At 46.3% G+C, this 16,417-nt stretch overlaps 1 protein-coding gene across 2 annotated transcripts in view; it reads right to left on the minus strand.

Moving 5' to 3' along the window:
• Positions 1-16,417, minus strand: part of LNX1 (ligand of numb-protein X 1) — a 101,485-nt gene that overhangs the window by 23,728 nt on the left and 61,340 nt on the right. For both annotated transcript variants that reach the window (XM_080927626.1, XM_080927627.1), the window contains 3 exons: positions 4,288-4,529; positions 3,715-3,867; positions 550-752 (listed from right to left, as the gene is read on the minus strand). In XM_080927626.1, the coding sequence (XP_080783752.1) occupies positions 550-752; positions 3,715-3,867; positions 4,288-4,529 (598 nt within the window). The remainder of the gene's footprint in view (positions 1-549; positions 753-3,714; positions 3,868-4,287; positions 4,530-16,417) is intronic.

The following is a 16,417-nucleotide window of genomic DNA, read 5'->3' on the forward strand; positions in this document are numbered from 1 at the left end:
TTTTCTCCTAATATTCCTTGTAAAAGGAAAGGCCAGGAAAGATCAAGAAGAGGAAGAGGAGAATGAGTAAGTGGAGAAAGAAAAGAGGTCCCAGGGAAACAAAGCAGAGGGGAAAGGAGCAGAGAGCACAGGAAAGGATACAGTAACAAAGGAGAGATACAATGTAACAAAGAATTGTTTATAAATACAGAGATGGGGAAGAAAGACCCATCTCAGTTATACTAGAGCTTCATGGGAGCTTTACATCAACATAACTGCAAAATGAGTATCTTTATTCCTTTCTATTTACCGTTTGTCATCTATCCATCCCCCTAATCCACCCACCGATCCACCCATCCACCTAACTATCCACCTATCTACCGTTATTGGCTCTGAAGGATTCCATTTAGACACCTATCTACCCATCCACTTATCACTCCATCTTTCTAGCCAGTCCATCCCTCCTTCCACCTACCCATCCAAACTTTAAGGACTTAAATTATGTGCCATTCACGGCCTACAGCTCAGGATCTTGTAGCCCGTGGTTACAAGACCACACCTCATGGGCACCTTGAGAATGATGTCTCCTGGCAGCAGCCGTCCATCTCTGGCAATCACTCCGTCACGATAGATATGCTGGATGATGATGTGGACCAGCGGGGTCTCGCTGCCTCCCACGAGCCTTATGGAGAGGCTTTCACTGGGATCCACTCTATTGATTTTGATGCTTGTAATTTCACCATCTGGAATCAGGTGAAACAACCTTGGGAAGACTGAAATGAACAAGAGTGGTATTTGTTTCAGACCTCGACTCAACGGGCACCTCCAGCCGCTCTGAACTGTTGACTGTTCCTTCTGTGTGTCACCATTTTCCTGCCTCGGTGCCAGCATACATTTCTCTACTGGAATGCTTTTCATCCTGGGCTGAAACCCAGTATTTCCTTCAAGGCATGCGTGAAATAATCCAGTTCCAATTCAACGTTCTCCCAATCTCTCTTTTCCTCACTGTCTCGAAACATATGATTCCTATAAGGCTGTTCCCATGGAATCTAGCTTTCCATTATTTCTCTGTGTTCATCTCTCATGTCATGACCTGGACTCTACAATCTGTCAGTTGGCTTTACTATTGGGCTCACGTAGCTGTCTTAACCTGGCTGTTCCCCATGTTAATTTGACAGACTGCTTCAATTAATGTTTAAACTACTCTGATTACATCGTGGAGGCAGCAGTTTCTGGCTGTCCCAATGGTTTTGTGCACACATCTCTCTGCACACAGGAGCCTTCGGCTGATGCTTGCTGCTTGAATAGGAACAAACTAATGAACGGATGGGTGTCTTCAGGGAGCAAACTGTGATTTTATTACTTTCTTATCAAGGAACAGAATTAAAATCTGCTCTTCTGTTCTCTTAGGTCATTCCGGAAGATCTTGGAGACTCTGCTTTTCAGGCTCCAACAGACACCAGCCCTCCAGCAGACTCTGCTGTCAGTCAAAGCAGCCAGAAGACCTGCTTCACAGCCACAGAGAGGCCAAGGTCATGGTCTTATGGCTGCTTTCTGAAGGCTTGTTCCTCATCTACCTGGATCACTGATCTCAGCAGTAGAGAGCAAATCAAAGATCAAGTGAGCCAATGATTTCCTAACTTTAATATTTGACCCAAGAGCCAGCTTTCCCCAGAAAACAATTCTTAGCTCCTTCCTTGATCCTTCCTGCCTGGGCCAGATACAGAGTGACTGTCTGGGTCACTCTGTTGCTGCACAGTGACAGGAAGTTCTTTATTCGTGTGTGTGTGTGTGTGTGTGTGTGTGTGTGTGTAAGGAGTGTGTCCCAGGTCAAAGGGATAGGCCCTAGGGACCAAGAATGCAGAAGCACTGATTGGTACTGTTTTTCACTTCAGCTGGAATGTAACTATCTAGAAGGGACATGGACTGCTGAGAACAAGGCATGCCTAGTCTAGCTGTGAAGTGGCTCCTTTTGTGTAGCTCAGACCCTTAGGATGCAGAAGGAAGAGATGTTTGAGTCCAGCAGCTGCCGACAGCAGCTTTAGTCCTTGGAGACCCCATTAGCTCTGTCAGCTGGAATACGCACTATGAGCCTGGTGCTGCACACACCACTCCTTACCACTGTTTTCAAAACCCATAAGCACAATCCACTTGTCTAAATGAACTCAACTCTCTATGAAAAGTCTTCAGAAGAATAGTGATCTGACGTTACTATATGACATAATTAGGGAGGTAAGGTAGCTGCTAGAGGAAGCCTGTGGCATCATAAATGTGGGTTTTGAACTCAGTTCAGACTTAATTTCATGTCGGCAAAGGGCTTCTGTGAGGCTGTGAGTAGCTGCCACAGTCTGTTGCTGGTGCTAACGGTATATGGGCAAGTGAGGCCACTTAATGCTTAAACTGCTCTGATTGTATTAAGTAGGCTTTACCACATGCATGTGTCAGAGCATGTCTGGGATCACAATGAGGATTTTTTGAAAAAAAAAAATTTGTTTTTAATTTTAAGCAAAGAAAGTTTTGGAAATAATGATCAAAGATTTTCCTTCTCTCTTCCCCCCTTCCTTTCTCTCTCTACCTTTACAACAGAGACAAACATTGGTCTCCTTAAACAATTGGAGGAAATCTGGTCCCATGATTTGAAAGGACATGCCCAGCCTCACACTCTTCAACGAAGAGTTAAAAAACATTTTTCAACTGTCCACACTGGTCTAGTGTGGACCTAAGACTATAGGATTTAAGAACATCTTCTCTGCACTGAACTAAGACACTGGGATGCTTGTCTTAGTCCTCACTGACTCACAAAGGCAGATGCTTACACTTGTTCCCAGGTGAAGCATTCGATCGGCAGTGGGAAGGAGATGGAGGCTTCGGGTTGGCCAGCATTGGAAGTCACACGGGCACAAGAGGGGAGAGCACGGAGGGCAAGTGGTGGTGGGCAGTACAGCCAGCAGTCTCGTGCTGTACGTGAATTTCCCAAAGCCAGAGGGATGAAGTTAAAATCCTGGTCTCTCTCTCTCTCTCTCTCTCTCTCTCTCTCTCTCTCTCTCTCTCTCTCTGTCTCTCTGTCTTCTGTGTGTGTGTGTACTAAGAATACTAGTCTATCAGCATGTGCCAGCCTCCCTCTAAGATGCTTTTCAAGGGCTCTCAAGACAGATCAGTGGCTCAAGGCATTTGCTGACCTGAATTCCTGTCCAAGGACCCTCATGGCAAATGGAGAAAAACCAACCCTCACAACTTGACAGTCACATGAGTCACATACACTGTGACAGGAGTACAAGTGTATATGAGTGTGCACATCCACCTCCACCCACACACTGTGAACAAGTTAGCATAGAAAAATCAAAGCAATCAACAAAACAAAGGAACTAACTTGCTATCACTTTATATAGAACACCCGCTGTTTGTAAGTGTTTCAACAGAAATCTGTGCACAGTGCCATTTGGTAAGAGCAAAATAAAATGCTTTCCACTCTTTAACTATAATCATTATTTTCATGTGCATTGAGCCAGCACCCGGAGCCCAGAAAACAGACGAGTTTTTTTCTTACTTGTGTAAAAAGGCGACAGAGAAGACAAGAATCCCTTTATTCAGGTGAGGAGGCCACTCAAGGCTATTTTACCCTTGGGAAAACAGAGGTCACAGAGGGTGGGCACTGGTCAGACTGCCATCACCCCTCATGTGACTCTGGAAAATCAACCTGTAGCTAGTCTCAGGTGGGGTGGGAATTCCATTTACCTTCGGGGACAGTGGCGTTCTCAGAGTTGTCCCTGCCCTGGTCAGCGTGGTTGGCAACAGCACTCCCGCTCTTTGTCCTTCGCAGAGCACTCAGAGCTCGGTTGATCTTCTTGAAAGATCGGCTTCTCATAGTGGACCGCTCAAAGGGCCGTGCTGAGGAAAGAGTGACCGACAGAGATGAGAGCCAAGTGTGCTGCTGTATAATCTCAGCACTCAGGAGGTTAGCCAGGAAGCAGCCCTGGTGCAGAGTGAGGTGTTGCTTCTAAACAAGCAAAAAACTCTTTCAGGTATGAAAACCTATGAACCGGGGTAATAGGAAGTTCCCCCCTCTGCAGGAACTGTAAGTCACCAGGGCCTCGCCTCACCTCACCTGCCTTTACCAAGTCTGATCACATGGTCATTTATAGTTGCATTTCCCTTTGGAGAACTGGACATTGAGTGGCTGCCAAAAGTACCAGAACCATTTCCCATAAAAAAAAAAAATTCTAGAACTTTCTACCACATGTATTCTACAAAGGGCAATCCCAGGAAAAACCAAGAGTCTATTCCCAGACACCCTTCCACTAGACTCACCCCTAGCTCGGTTGCTCCGGCCAGAGTCTGAGAGGCTGGTTACTGGTTCACCATCCTCCACAGAAGACACATAGGCAGGGTTGTCTAGGCCAGGCTCATCTGTCATTAAAGAGATGGTGGCGGCTGCAGAAACTTCTGGGGAGAGCGTCGTTGCCATGAGGCTGGCACAACCATCAGGGCAGCCATCTTGTGAGCGCCTTTTCCTGTCTTTGGTCAGGCCATAGTGGGAGGCCCCTTTGCAGCTAGAACAAAGCCAGAGGGGCACTTAGAATGCTTAGTGAGGACTTCCCCAATACACATGCTTGTCCCTGTACACCCCTTTCACACAGAAGAATCCAATATATGCTTGCCAGCCACATACATTAATGACTTGTAATTTTTTAAATGGTCTATTACATTCTCCTAGCATGATCTCCATTGTTGAGCAGTAGAAAATCAAGTCTACCTGGCTGGGGTCGAGGGTGGAGGTCTTTTACATTTGGACTTGGTGACTGCTTCTTACTGCTGTTTATTTTGACTACGAAAAGCCCAAATCACATTTTCACCTTTTTCTTTTGGGTTAGATCCCACAGCACTGGACATAAATACACGAGGCCACTCCCAGATCCCGTATTTAGCTGGCCAGGGAAACGGAATCACACTCCCCACAGTACCACAAGGTTTACTAGGGATTGCTATTCTCCAGGGGGTGGGTGTGATGCCTTTCATTCCTGTTGCTAGGTTGGTCTGGTAACGCCTCGCATGTTCTTCAGAGAAATCAGTGTCTGGGACTCTCACACGCTGGAAAAAGTCCCGTCTCAACGTATTCGGGGAGAGAAACAGCTGGCTTATTTTTCTTATTGACAACAGAAACCTTTCTCTCCATTTCCTCCTTTCTATCCATTTTACTCACTGCATTTCCCACAAACCCAAACGTTGTAAGGTAGACCAGTCATCCGTACATCAGGGAGAGGGAGGAGTGCCCAGGGCTCCCAAGACTAGTGTTTGAGCTGATCTGGATCCTTGTTTTTCCCCAAACATGTTTCCTTGCCACTGGGCCAATCGTTTCAGTTCACAAAGGTTTTGATCAGAAACTGGTGACGATTTAACTAACACACTGCTGGAGAGGGTATCAGGATGCAGCTGCTGTTCCAACAGAAATCGTTCTAAAGAACTCCTTTGAGTGGCCATTGGCCTAACATAGGAATGCTGACTTTGTTATTCTGAATGACATTTTCATGGGGTTGCCTCAGACCATCAGGAAACACAGATTATTTACATTTTGATTCATAACAGTAGCAAAATTATAATGATGAAGTAGCAATAAAAATAGATGTAGGGTTGGGGGGTCACCACAACACAAGGAACTGTATTAAAGGGTCAAAGTGTTGGGAAGGTTGAGGACCAACTGCCATATATGATTGATGTCCTTATTTTCTATTGATCTATTGTCCTTTTTTACACTTATTATTTGTGTGTGCATGTGTGCGCACACATGCACGTGCACACACATACATAAGAGGAGCTGACATAGAAGTCAGGGAACAGCTTGTGGGAGTCAGAGCTCTCCTGACATGTGGGTCAAACTCTCAAGCTTGTCAGTCATTAAGCATGAAGCCATCTCTGTCTCTCTTTTTTAATTTTATTCTTTTTTTTAAAAAGAAATAACACAGTAGCCATATTGTGACTGAACTACTTAAAGTAAACATTACTTATTTATTTAGGTTTTCTTTTTTTTTTAAAGATATATTTATTTATTTAATGTATATAAGTATACTGTAGCTGTCTTCAGACACACCAGAAGAGGGCATCAGATCCCATTACAGGTGGTTGTGAGCCACCATGTGGTTGCTGGGATTTGAACTCAGGACCTCTGGAAGAGCAGTCAGTGCTCTTAGCCGCTGATCCGTCTCTCCAGCCCCTGTCTGGGTTTTCTGAAACAGGGTCTTGCTATGTGGTCCAGGCTGGCCTGGAGCTCACAATCGTCCTACTCCAGTCTCTTAAGTGATGAGGTTATGAGTGTTTGCCACTGTGCCCAACTGAATAAACATTTGCAACCTTACTTGAGTGATGCTTTGTGTCCTTGAGAGGAGACAGGAGCTGCTGTGAGCCTGCAGTTGATGGGTTTTAGGCACACAGACCTGACTGGAGGAATCCTAGAGTCAGGACCAGAAGACTTGCCCTGAATGTACCTAGCTGTGCGATCTGAAGGACTTAGATTGGATGGGAAAAATTTCTGCCCCAGGGGTTGGACAGACACCTCTAAGGTTAAGAGTTCTGGCTGTTCTTATTGAGGTCTTGTGCTTACTTTCCAGCACCTCCATAGGTGGGACACAACTACCTACAACTCCAGCTCCAGGGGATTCAACCCTCTTTCCTGACCTCTGGTAGTACCTACGCACATGTGGACATCTCTTCCACACAGCCAATCATCAATCAATCAACCAACCAACCAACCAATCGATATACACACTCACTGTAAACAATTCATACACCTCAAAAATAAATATAACAAACACCAAAAATTATCCATGCCTCTAAAAATCTTCAACCTACATGTTGTTATTGGCAAAAAGTTTGTTGACATGAAATTCTGCCAGGATCTTAGCACCTTGCTACACGTATAGTCAGTTCTCAGGGAGTGGAAGCCATTCATTGACTTCTCCCATTCTGAGACATTCAGTCCTCTCAGATTCCCATCTCTGAGCTCAGGATGTACTGGGGATACTAGGCAGCAATTGCGAATCAGGTACTAATGCCTGAACATGGCTGACAGCATCTCGGAATTGCCATGTTCCTCTCTCTGCGCTGGGTTCCTGCTTCTCTTTGCATCTGTGACTTTAGTTGCCACACAAATGCCTTCCAGTAGAATCCATCACTGATATACTGTTATATCCATCAGCCCCATCCTTCTGCGTTCATCAGAGAAACACGTTTTTGCAGGTGATGATAGTTAACAGAGAGACCCACAAAGAACCATGCGTAGAGAGTGAGAGACTTTGGAGCACTCAGTCCTAAGTGGATGTCTTCATCAAACCCTTTCCCTCAAGGCTCAGGGATCTGTGCAGCTGACAGAGGGGAAAGTGTGTAAGCGCCAGAGATTGTAGGTGCTCCAAGGAATCAGTGTCTTCCAGACACAGCAGGACTCAGACTAAGACAGCACATAAGACCTTCATAGGTTCAAACTAGACAAAACCAACAGCACTAAGAAGGGGAAGTAGACACAAAGCTCTACTATTATTTGCAATTGATACAATTGATACGGGAACATTAGTTTCTCTCCAATGGAGTGCCACTGGGTATATCAAACACTTCCAGGCAGCTGCCTGACGCAGGAGCAGTTGGCCATCACAGGACAGTCCCCATGGTTTTGTGCACTATTTGTTTTTGTTAATGGGTGGCTTTTTTGTTTGTTTTGATTTTTTCCTTTTCTTTCTTTTTTTCTTTTTTCTTTCTTTTTTTTTTTTGAGAGAGAAGGCAAAGTTATATAGAGAAGGAAGTGACAATCTTGCAGGAGTTGGGAAAGGGAAAAGTATATGATCAAAATGTATTTATGAAGAGTCTATTATGTTAATCATTGGACTAAAAAGTTACTGAGTATGCCAAAAAAATCTAAAACAACCCCACTCCCAACCAACCAACCAAACAACAACAACAACAAAACCACAGTGCAGAGGGTACGAATTTGTTTCAATGAGGCAGATAACAATCCCTAGAAGAATGTCTACAATTTTGTTATTTTCTTCCAAAGGGGGAGGGTGACCCAAATGCTTTATTTTCTTTCTTGGTTTATTTTTGTTTATTTAATTTTATGTGTATCAGTGATTAGCTTCTCTCTCTCTCTCTCTCTCTCTCTCTCTCTCTCTCTCTCTCTCTCTGTGTGTGTGTGTGTGTGTGTGTGTGTATGAACTATGTACATGCCTGATGTTGGCAGAGGCCAGAGAGAGCATCAGATCCCCTATAACTAGAGCTATAGACAGTTCTGAACTTGCATGTGTGTGTGCTGGGAAGAGATCCCAGGTCCTTTCAAAGAACACCCAGTGCTCCTAACTGCCGGGTCCTCTCTCTGACCCTCAAATGCCCAAGGGTTGGAGAGATGGCTCACTGGTTAAGAGCATATACTGTTCTTGCAGAGGCTACCTCGCTCAGCTCCCGCCACCCATGGGCCTCACACAACCTCCTGAAACTCAAGCTGCAGAGGGATCAGACTCCTCTGGCCTTCATGAACACTCCTCTTGTATTCCTGTCCGCCTTCCCCTACTTTAACCACCCCCCCATCAGAGACACATACATATACACAATCTAGAAATAAAATAAAGACATTCCCAAGGGGGACGAGAGGCAATGCTAACACTTTTCATGGAAAAGGGTTGTCTGTTTCATGCTGAGTCATGCAACCCAGTCCACAGGGTGGGTTGCCAGGCTCACCTAAGTGTATTTGGAAGCCAATAGCATGTGGTGTGAGCAACCTACCCATGTTTAATGGTATCTGTGGTAATATAACTGGAGACACATGTAAAGATTTCCTTTTGTCAGTAAACACAATGCAACGAATGCTTCTAACAATCCGCAGCATCCTAAATGTGGATGTCTTAGTAAAAGGGCCTGTGATTACACAACTTTACACCCTCATTTTCTAGAAGATGGACAGGCTGGCACAAGTCACGGCTTACACTTTTGAGCTGCCCGACACCTCCCCTGGGAAGCCTACCATTCCTTTTGAGTAGGTGAAGGCTTTTTTGTTTTGTTTTTGTTTTTTAAACTCTCTTGTCAGTTATGTTGACTCAGAATGATTCTGCTTCAGAAGAGAAAAGTTGTTACTATGGAAATTTTAAAAACTGGAAGAAATACTTTGTGATGGAAAAAAAAAAATCAGAGCCAGGATGCATTGGAGAGCGCCCAGGCTGTAATTGGAGATCGGAACACTTACTTCCCCATGGGCCGTGGGCTGGCAGCATTTGTCAGCAGCCATGGAAAAGAAGTTCATGACTTGTTAGTGGATTTGGAGACAGTCTCTCTTTGCAGGCTGGGGTGCCCTTGACCATGCGCTCAGCTAGAACACAGGTGTCTGGAATGGTTGCCACGGAAACCTATGGCTTTCTCTGGAGATGGAGCCTGTCCCAGTGAGACAGTGGAATCTCATTCTGGTGGTGTTAGAGCACAGAAGAGGGTGAATTCCAAGACCACACCATTAAGACACACCACTGCTGCCTCAGATCCCTGGGGCTCTAAAGATGTATTTTTGAGTCCAGAAAACGAAGACAGCATAAAATGAATGACTTCTCTCTCCTTGGCCCCTAGTCCTAGCTGTGGTTATGGTAGGTGGGAAGGTTGCAGAATCTACAATGCAGAAATGTTCAGACTCATAGCTTAAAAAAAAAAAAAAAACTCATCCCAGGATAACGATGACCCGTTCTTCTGTAACGTCTCCTTGGCTTAGCCTGACTCTGAGGCATGGAGTGATGGATGACACTAATGGCTTGTACTTACTAATTATCGCTTCTGCAGTGACTAATACTGGGGGCTCTTGATTTACAGGCACAAACGGGGGAAGCAGAGGAGGAAGAGTTGATTAATGTTGGCTGGGGCAGGAAGATAGGATGCACCCAGAGCTGTATTCAAAGCAAGCTGGATTTATGCTCCCTTCACCCTCCCTGAGCCTAAGTACTCTCAGGTGGTGATGGCCATGAACTTGAAGGATGAGAATAAGAAACACAGAAAACCAGCTTTGTCAACCCAAACCACAAACGTTGGCTATGCTGTCTGCTGAAACAAGTATCCTGAGGTCATTTTTCTTAGTGCTGATGGAGTCGCGTCCTAAGCTTCTTCACCAAAGCCAGCAGTGAGCTACAGATCAGTCTGCTGCTGGAGGTACCAGCACCATGCCCCCTGCAATTTGGGGAGGAGGGGGATGAGCGTGTGTGTAGAGCAAACAGAACCTCCTCCTACAAAATTGGGTGTGAGTTGCTAATGGGAGCTGGAAATGAGGATCCAGATGGACCTTAGACATGGTTTGCAAAGGTCCTAAGTAGGGATCTCTGCAGAATTCATCCTGCTGGGTGGGGCAAACTCATCTGCAGGGAAGGGCTCCTTGCTGTCTGTGACCTGACCTACTTTACTTAGAATAACGTGCAAACTTCCCTCAAGAACGAGAGTCTTGATTCTCTCATCTTTGCCCGAACGACAGCGCAACCTTCCTTTGAGCTAATCTCCTCACTACCTCTCTCGGTTCAGTTCTGACACACATGTGACTCAGCTCCTCACATAGATTTCATCAACTGTCCAGCCTGCTCTCACTTTAGCCCAGGGATTGAACTCATCATCTTAGTGATGCAAGGTAGAGAGGGAGTGAGCCAGGAGGATCCAGGGTGAACTGTGTTCGTTAAAGAATGGGCCCAGTGACCATCCCAGAGCTTTGCTGAAGAAGGCGAGTCCAGTGTTAGTCAGAAACAAGCAATCTGGATACTAGACCCCACATTTAAATGGGAAATCTTTTGGATATTTTTTTAATGTTGGCATCAAATCATGCTTAAAAAACACCGTGTGCTCTAAACAAAACACAAACACACATGCAGCAGATGTCTGTTTCAAAGCAAAGCACATTCCAAGCTCTGGTTAGAAGCAAAACTGCAAATGCAGGCAAACCAGTCTGTTTGCCTCTTTTCAGTCCTCCAAGAAGCAGTATAAACCAGATGATGATGATGCACCTTAACCCCAGGATTTGGGAGGCAGAGGGAGGCAGATCTCTCAGTTTGAGGCCAACCTGGTCTACAATGCAAGCTGTAGGACCTGCGAGATCCCTTCCCTGTCTCAAAATAATGACGGGAGAAAGAAGGAAAAGAAACACAACAACAGCAGCAGCAATATGACTCTCCTGGTGTAAAAAATGTTTTTTTTAATTGGGAGTTTTCTGCCCCACTCTTTCCCATCTTCTCCCAAATAAGACACACAGAAGCTCGGTATTTTATTTACCATAAGCCTAGCCTGGGCAGGTTCTGAGCTAGTCTAACTGATATCTCACCCGCTGCTGCTTCTGCTCCGTCAGTCTGTCCTCAAGGTGGACTTCTGGCTACATGCTCACGATCCCTTCTGCCTCCTGCCCCCACCCCTCATGCTTTCTCTCAAGACCCTTCACTCACTCATCTGGGCTGGCGACCAGATGTCGGGGCTCAGAATTTTGTATAAATAGCAACAGAGTAACCCCAGCATTCTGCTTTCTGCTCCCTATATTAAGATGTGAGATGCATGTGCGCACAGAAGCCAGAGAGGCACTGAAGAGGGACCCCCCACAGCCACCTGTCCCAGCCGCTCTTCTGATCCAGTTGAGAGTTAATTCTCAGCGGTTCTTTCAAAAGACCCAATTGTTTGCCTGAAACGGAATAGTTTACCTAGAAAGGGGACATCAGTCCTGTCATACATCCCTATTAGTCCTTCCTTGCGAAGGGAGTCAGTGGTGGAGGATTCTGGAGAGAAGCCAGTTTCCCGTCACCACCTGGGTCTGAGGCTTTTGATGCTCCATCACCTTCACTGCACAGGACAAATGACCCTGTGCCTCAGGTGCAGGCCCAGGGAACAGCTAGGAGGCCCTAGCTCCAGAACAAAGCAGAGGCTGTCCCTTGTGGGAGCCACACAGAGTTCTCCGAGACGATAGGTCTCATGTATCACCTCTTCCCTAAAGATGAAGACGGTCAAGGGGAGAAATCCCTTGGTCAAGGTCACAGTGAGAAACGGGGATCTGCACCCAGGTTATGACTTCCATAATTTCTTCTCTCACACAGCCTGGGCTCTGGCTTCCCTGAGTTCCAGACTCACAGATCAAACCATGCACTCCACATCCTCACTTTGACATCTAATACATCCTCAGCATAACATCCTGATTCCACCTGGGAAGTCAGTCTTCCCGAATCCTTCCCACTGGGCTAAACAGCTTCCTGTAGGTATCTTATCTGTTCGGGTCAAAACCCTCAGATTCATCCTTGGGTTCACAATTTCCTTTGACATCCCATGTACAGTCCAATCACCCTCCCCCAAAAAATCCGGAGAACAACAACTGCTCATCACCACTGCCGCCCTGGCCCGCCCCATCTCTGGGTTATTGAACTAACCTCCTAACAGGGTTCTATACCCCACACTTGTTTCTCCTCAACACAGCATCTGCTATGGCTCTGACATGGTTTGAATGTATCCCTCAAGGGTTAGTGTGTTGAAACTTAATCCTTCCATGGTATTAGAATTATGGAATTTTAACCTGAGCCTGGTACTTGGAGATTGGGGTCTTTGGGAGGTGATTGGGATTAGACAAAGCCACGGGATGGACCCCTATAATAGAGTGGCTGGTGGTCTTCTCAGGGAGACAATGATTTCCTGTCTCTGCCATGTGAAGCCCCTCCCCACAGCACTGTACTGTCTCAGCACAGAGGCCAGGCCTCACCACCTTCATGCTCAGACTCTTAGGGTCTGAACCCCTAAAAAATAAACATAAAAAATAGTTGTATGTAATGACCTCTGAGAAGGTGACCTTCACAGCGAAACATTTATCCGAATAGTTACTTAGTTAAGGTACAATTAAAAAAATATTGCAATTATTTGCTTACGAGGGGAAGACAATCAGAGCACATATGTGTAGAAGTCAGAGGACAACTTGTTGAAACTGGCTCTCTCCCTCCATATGTGGGTCCTGGGAGTCATCAGACTTGGGGGCCAAGCACCTTTACCTGCTGAGTTGTTTGGCCAGCACAAGGAACAATATTCTAAAACCCAAATAATTCAACTAATAAATTTAAGTTCCAAGTGCGGTGATAGTTTCTCTACTGGTATGGACAGGTGTGGTTCACATGTGCTTTTAGGAAGTGTGCTAGCACCAACATTTAGGTTGGTAACAAGAAGACTTGAGTTCAAAGTCAGCCTGGGCTACATAGGAAGATTTCGAGTGCCACAATTAATCTAATGGGATGAACCAATGGTCATCCAGCAACCTTCTCTAAGACAGAGATCCCACCTTCCTTTCTCCTTTTAAGGCTTGGGAAGAGATGGCTCAGAGATTCTCTTCTCTTCCATGGCTAGTGGTAGAGACACCAGTTTGACCTCCACTAACTGGGTTAGCTCTGGGCAACCACAGGGCTGTAAGTAAACATTTGCTGAGGTGAACAGTCACTCTTTCAGTACTGTGTTGACAGAAACACTGTGCTGGGAATCTGCAGGATGTACCCACACAGCCCTGACAACGTATTGTGATTGACCTGTGGTTGACCGTGATATGAACCCCTTTCCCTCAGAAAGCCTCATCATATCCCTGTGGAGAGTGGGTGTGGCGGCAGTCCCAAGATGGCGCTTGGGACACCGGCCAAGTCTTGTGACTAGCACCTGACTTCCTCCTGCCCCGGAGATTAGCCACTCCCACCGTGCGAACTGCGCAGGCGCACCCATGACTCGAGATCAGGCCAGATGACTCGGACCTATGAACTGCAGCTACTGCAACATGGACTGAGGAGGTGGAGTTGAGAAAGGAGCAAAGGGACTGCGCTTGGGAGAGAGAGAAGGGAAGAGAAAGAAGAGAGAGAGAAGGGGAGACAAAAGATTTTAACTTGCATGCTGTAAGGTTCTTCTCAAAGCGGTTTATTCAGGAAATGAATCATAGCAGCTGATAGTTGAGGTGTAGATGATGCTCCATTCAGAGGCCCCAAGAATGTAATAGCCGAAGTGTAGATGCTCCCTCAATTCAAAGACTCAGTGATTTTAACTGAGTGCTGGGAATGATAGGTTTCATACAGTGTCTTTCCCTTCCTCCCTCCCTCCCCACTCCCTTCTTTCCCTTCCTTGATGTTTTCAAGATAAATTCTCACTATGTGGCCCAGGCTAGTCTAGATCTTGTGATCCACCTGCCTCAGCCTCCTATGTGCTGGGCTCACATGTGTGTGCTGCACATTCAGCGTTTCCCTCTGGAATGACTATTCCCTCTCTCCTAGACACTACAGCTTTCAAGGGCTCACACTCCCGCTTATCCTGACCACCACTAAGCCCTCTGTGGAGTGTGCAACAGGCAGACAGGCAGGGTGTCACAGGCTGTGTTAAAACAGCTCAGGAGTCTGAGAGCAGCTATTTCTTTTTTCTTCCTTCTGTTTTTAGATACTTTCTGTTTATGCTTCTAATTGTGCGACTAGACATGGTTTAATAGTTGCAAGCTGCCTTAATCCTTTGCGGAGTGGGGGAGGAGGCAGCCTGTATTCTAAATATATGGCAGTATTTCACAAGTCCTGGAATGTAAGACATTAGACATCTCTACAGTGTTTGAGATAACACTCCCATTGAGGATCCTGAGACCCCACCCACTCCTGCCCTCGCCCCTCCCCCTTCCCCACCCACCCCGAGTGGGACCCATCCCTGCCGGTTAGCTCGCATCATGATACTTGGAAGGGACTCAAGGAACAGTGCCGTTTCTACTAATAGGACTGCTTTAGTCTCCAAGCTTTCTGGTCCTGAACCCGAGCCCCACTTCCAGGAACTTTCTGGAAATTACTCTTACCACTCTCTTTATCAGGCTTCTAGGTTAAAACCCATGCTTTCTGGGATGGGGCCAGAGGAACGCTTGCCTAGTTATCAGAAAGCATGCTAGTGATGACCGTTGGTGCTTATGTGTAGTCTTGGGTGAGGCTGGTCTGAGTTAATGAGCCAAGGAGGTCACCCAGTGGGCAAGCACACCCTCCCGTAGTCAGGTGACAGAAATGCATTTGAACCTCGATGGAGCTCATCTTAAAAAGCCAACAGACTTCCCATCACCCCACCAGCCACACACTGCTCTCCTCATTACTTCCTCTCTCCTGCCTCCCAACCGCTGGGGGAGATGTCCCAGGTCTCCAGTCACCCTGTTCCCTTGGTAACAAACACCAGAAGGGAAAATTTCCAAACAAGCCGAGAAGCCATGTGAGATGGGGACTTGCATTCTAGCTGCCTGGGGCTCTTGGGTCGACACGGGGTGTGAGGAGGGAAAATGTGCCCTCAGGATAGAGTTCACACAGGTAACGAATGGTCCAGTGCCAACCTCAGTAGGCATGCACCACTCAGTTTACCCAAGATGCTCTGCAAGTCTGAGATACTAGTCTCTGAACAGAGCCAGTTTTCATTTGAGGGGTGGTGGAGATGGAAAAAACACACAGAGAGGACGTGGATCTCTTTTTCCCTTCATATAAATACCTCTCTAATTTTTTTTTCTATTCATTCTTCTGTAAGAATCTGGTTCTGTGTTTTGATCCTTTGAACCTCGACTCACAATGTATCTTCAATAGTTGGGGCAGCTCACATCGACACTTACGCTATGTACTGTGCACTGTGGACCAGGCATGTCATGGAACATGCACGGATCCGTTCAATCCTTACACCAGCTCTATGCGGAAAATACTGGTATACACCAGGCACAGAGAACCTTCCCAGACTCACATGGCTGGTACCCGGAGAGGATGGCAGAATTCTGGTTGAGGTATGCACAGTAGGGCTGTAAGATGCCACGTTTGGTGGCTGATAAGTGGGAGGTACATGAAACAGAGGAAACACAGGGAAAGCTAGAAGCAGCCTTCGGGTATATTCTGTTCTTTACTACTGTATCATCCACTGCAGCTACTGGGTGGCTACTGAGAAGAGCTCAGGCAGTATGATCTGCCAAGTGTAGCCTGTTCTAATCAAGCCTATGCCTTCAGGCCTGCATCCGAGAGACATGAGCCACAAGCATCGCACAGCTTGTGTCCTTGCCTCTGTCTGCCCTATCACCAGGGCCATTTGCCAGCAGAGTGCACATCCTAGGTCCCTGCCTGCCCTTGGGCTTCCTGTTTCACTGCCAATCTCCATCTCCAGAAATAACCTAATTATCTCTGGGAATAGCTTTCTTTGCCCTCCTTGTCCTAGAAGCAGAAGTTTAAAAGGATCCTATTCTGGGCTGTACGGGCAGGGCTAGGTGTATTATTTATTCTGCCTCTAGAGGGAGCTCTTTGGTTCCCGACTTTATATACTCTTGTGTGGATGAGGCAGTGGGTATTTGCTGTTGAAAGCAGGCTTTCTCAAGAGAGGTGCCATGCAGGTAGTAGTCCATGCTGGCCATTAAGTCCTGTTTGCTATTGTTCGTGACAAAGCTTATGACAGTCAATAGATCGGTGCTTTTAAT

Source organism: Micromys minutus (assembly GCF_963924665.1).
Source record: "Micromys minutus genome assembly, chromosome: 1".
Lineage (NCBI taxonomy): Eukaryota > Metazoa > Chordata > Mammalia > Rodentia > Muridae > Micromys > Micromys minutus.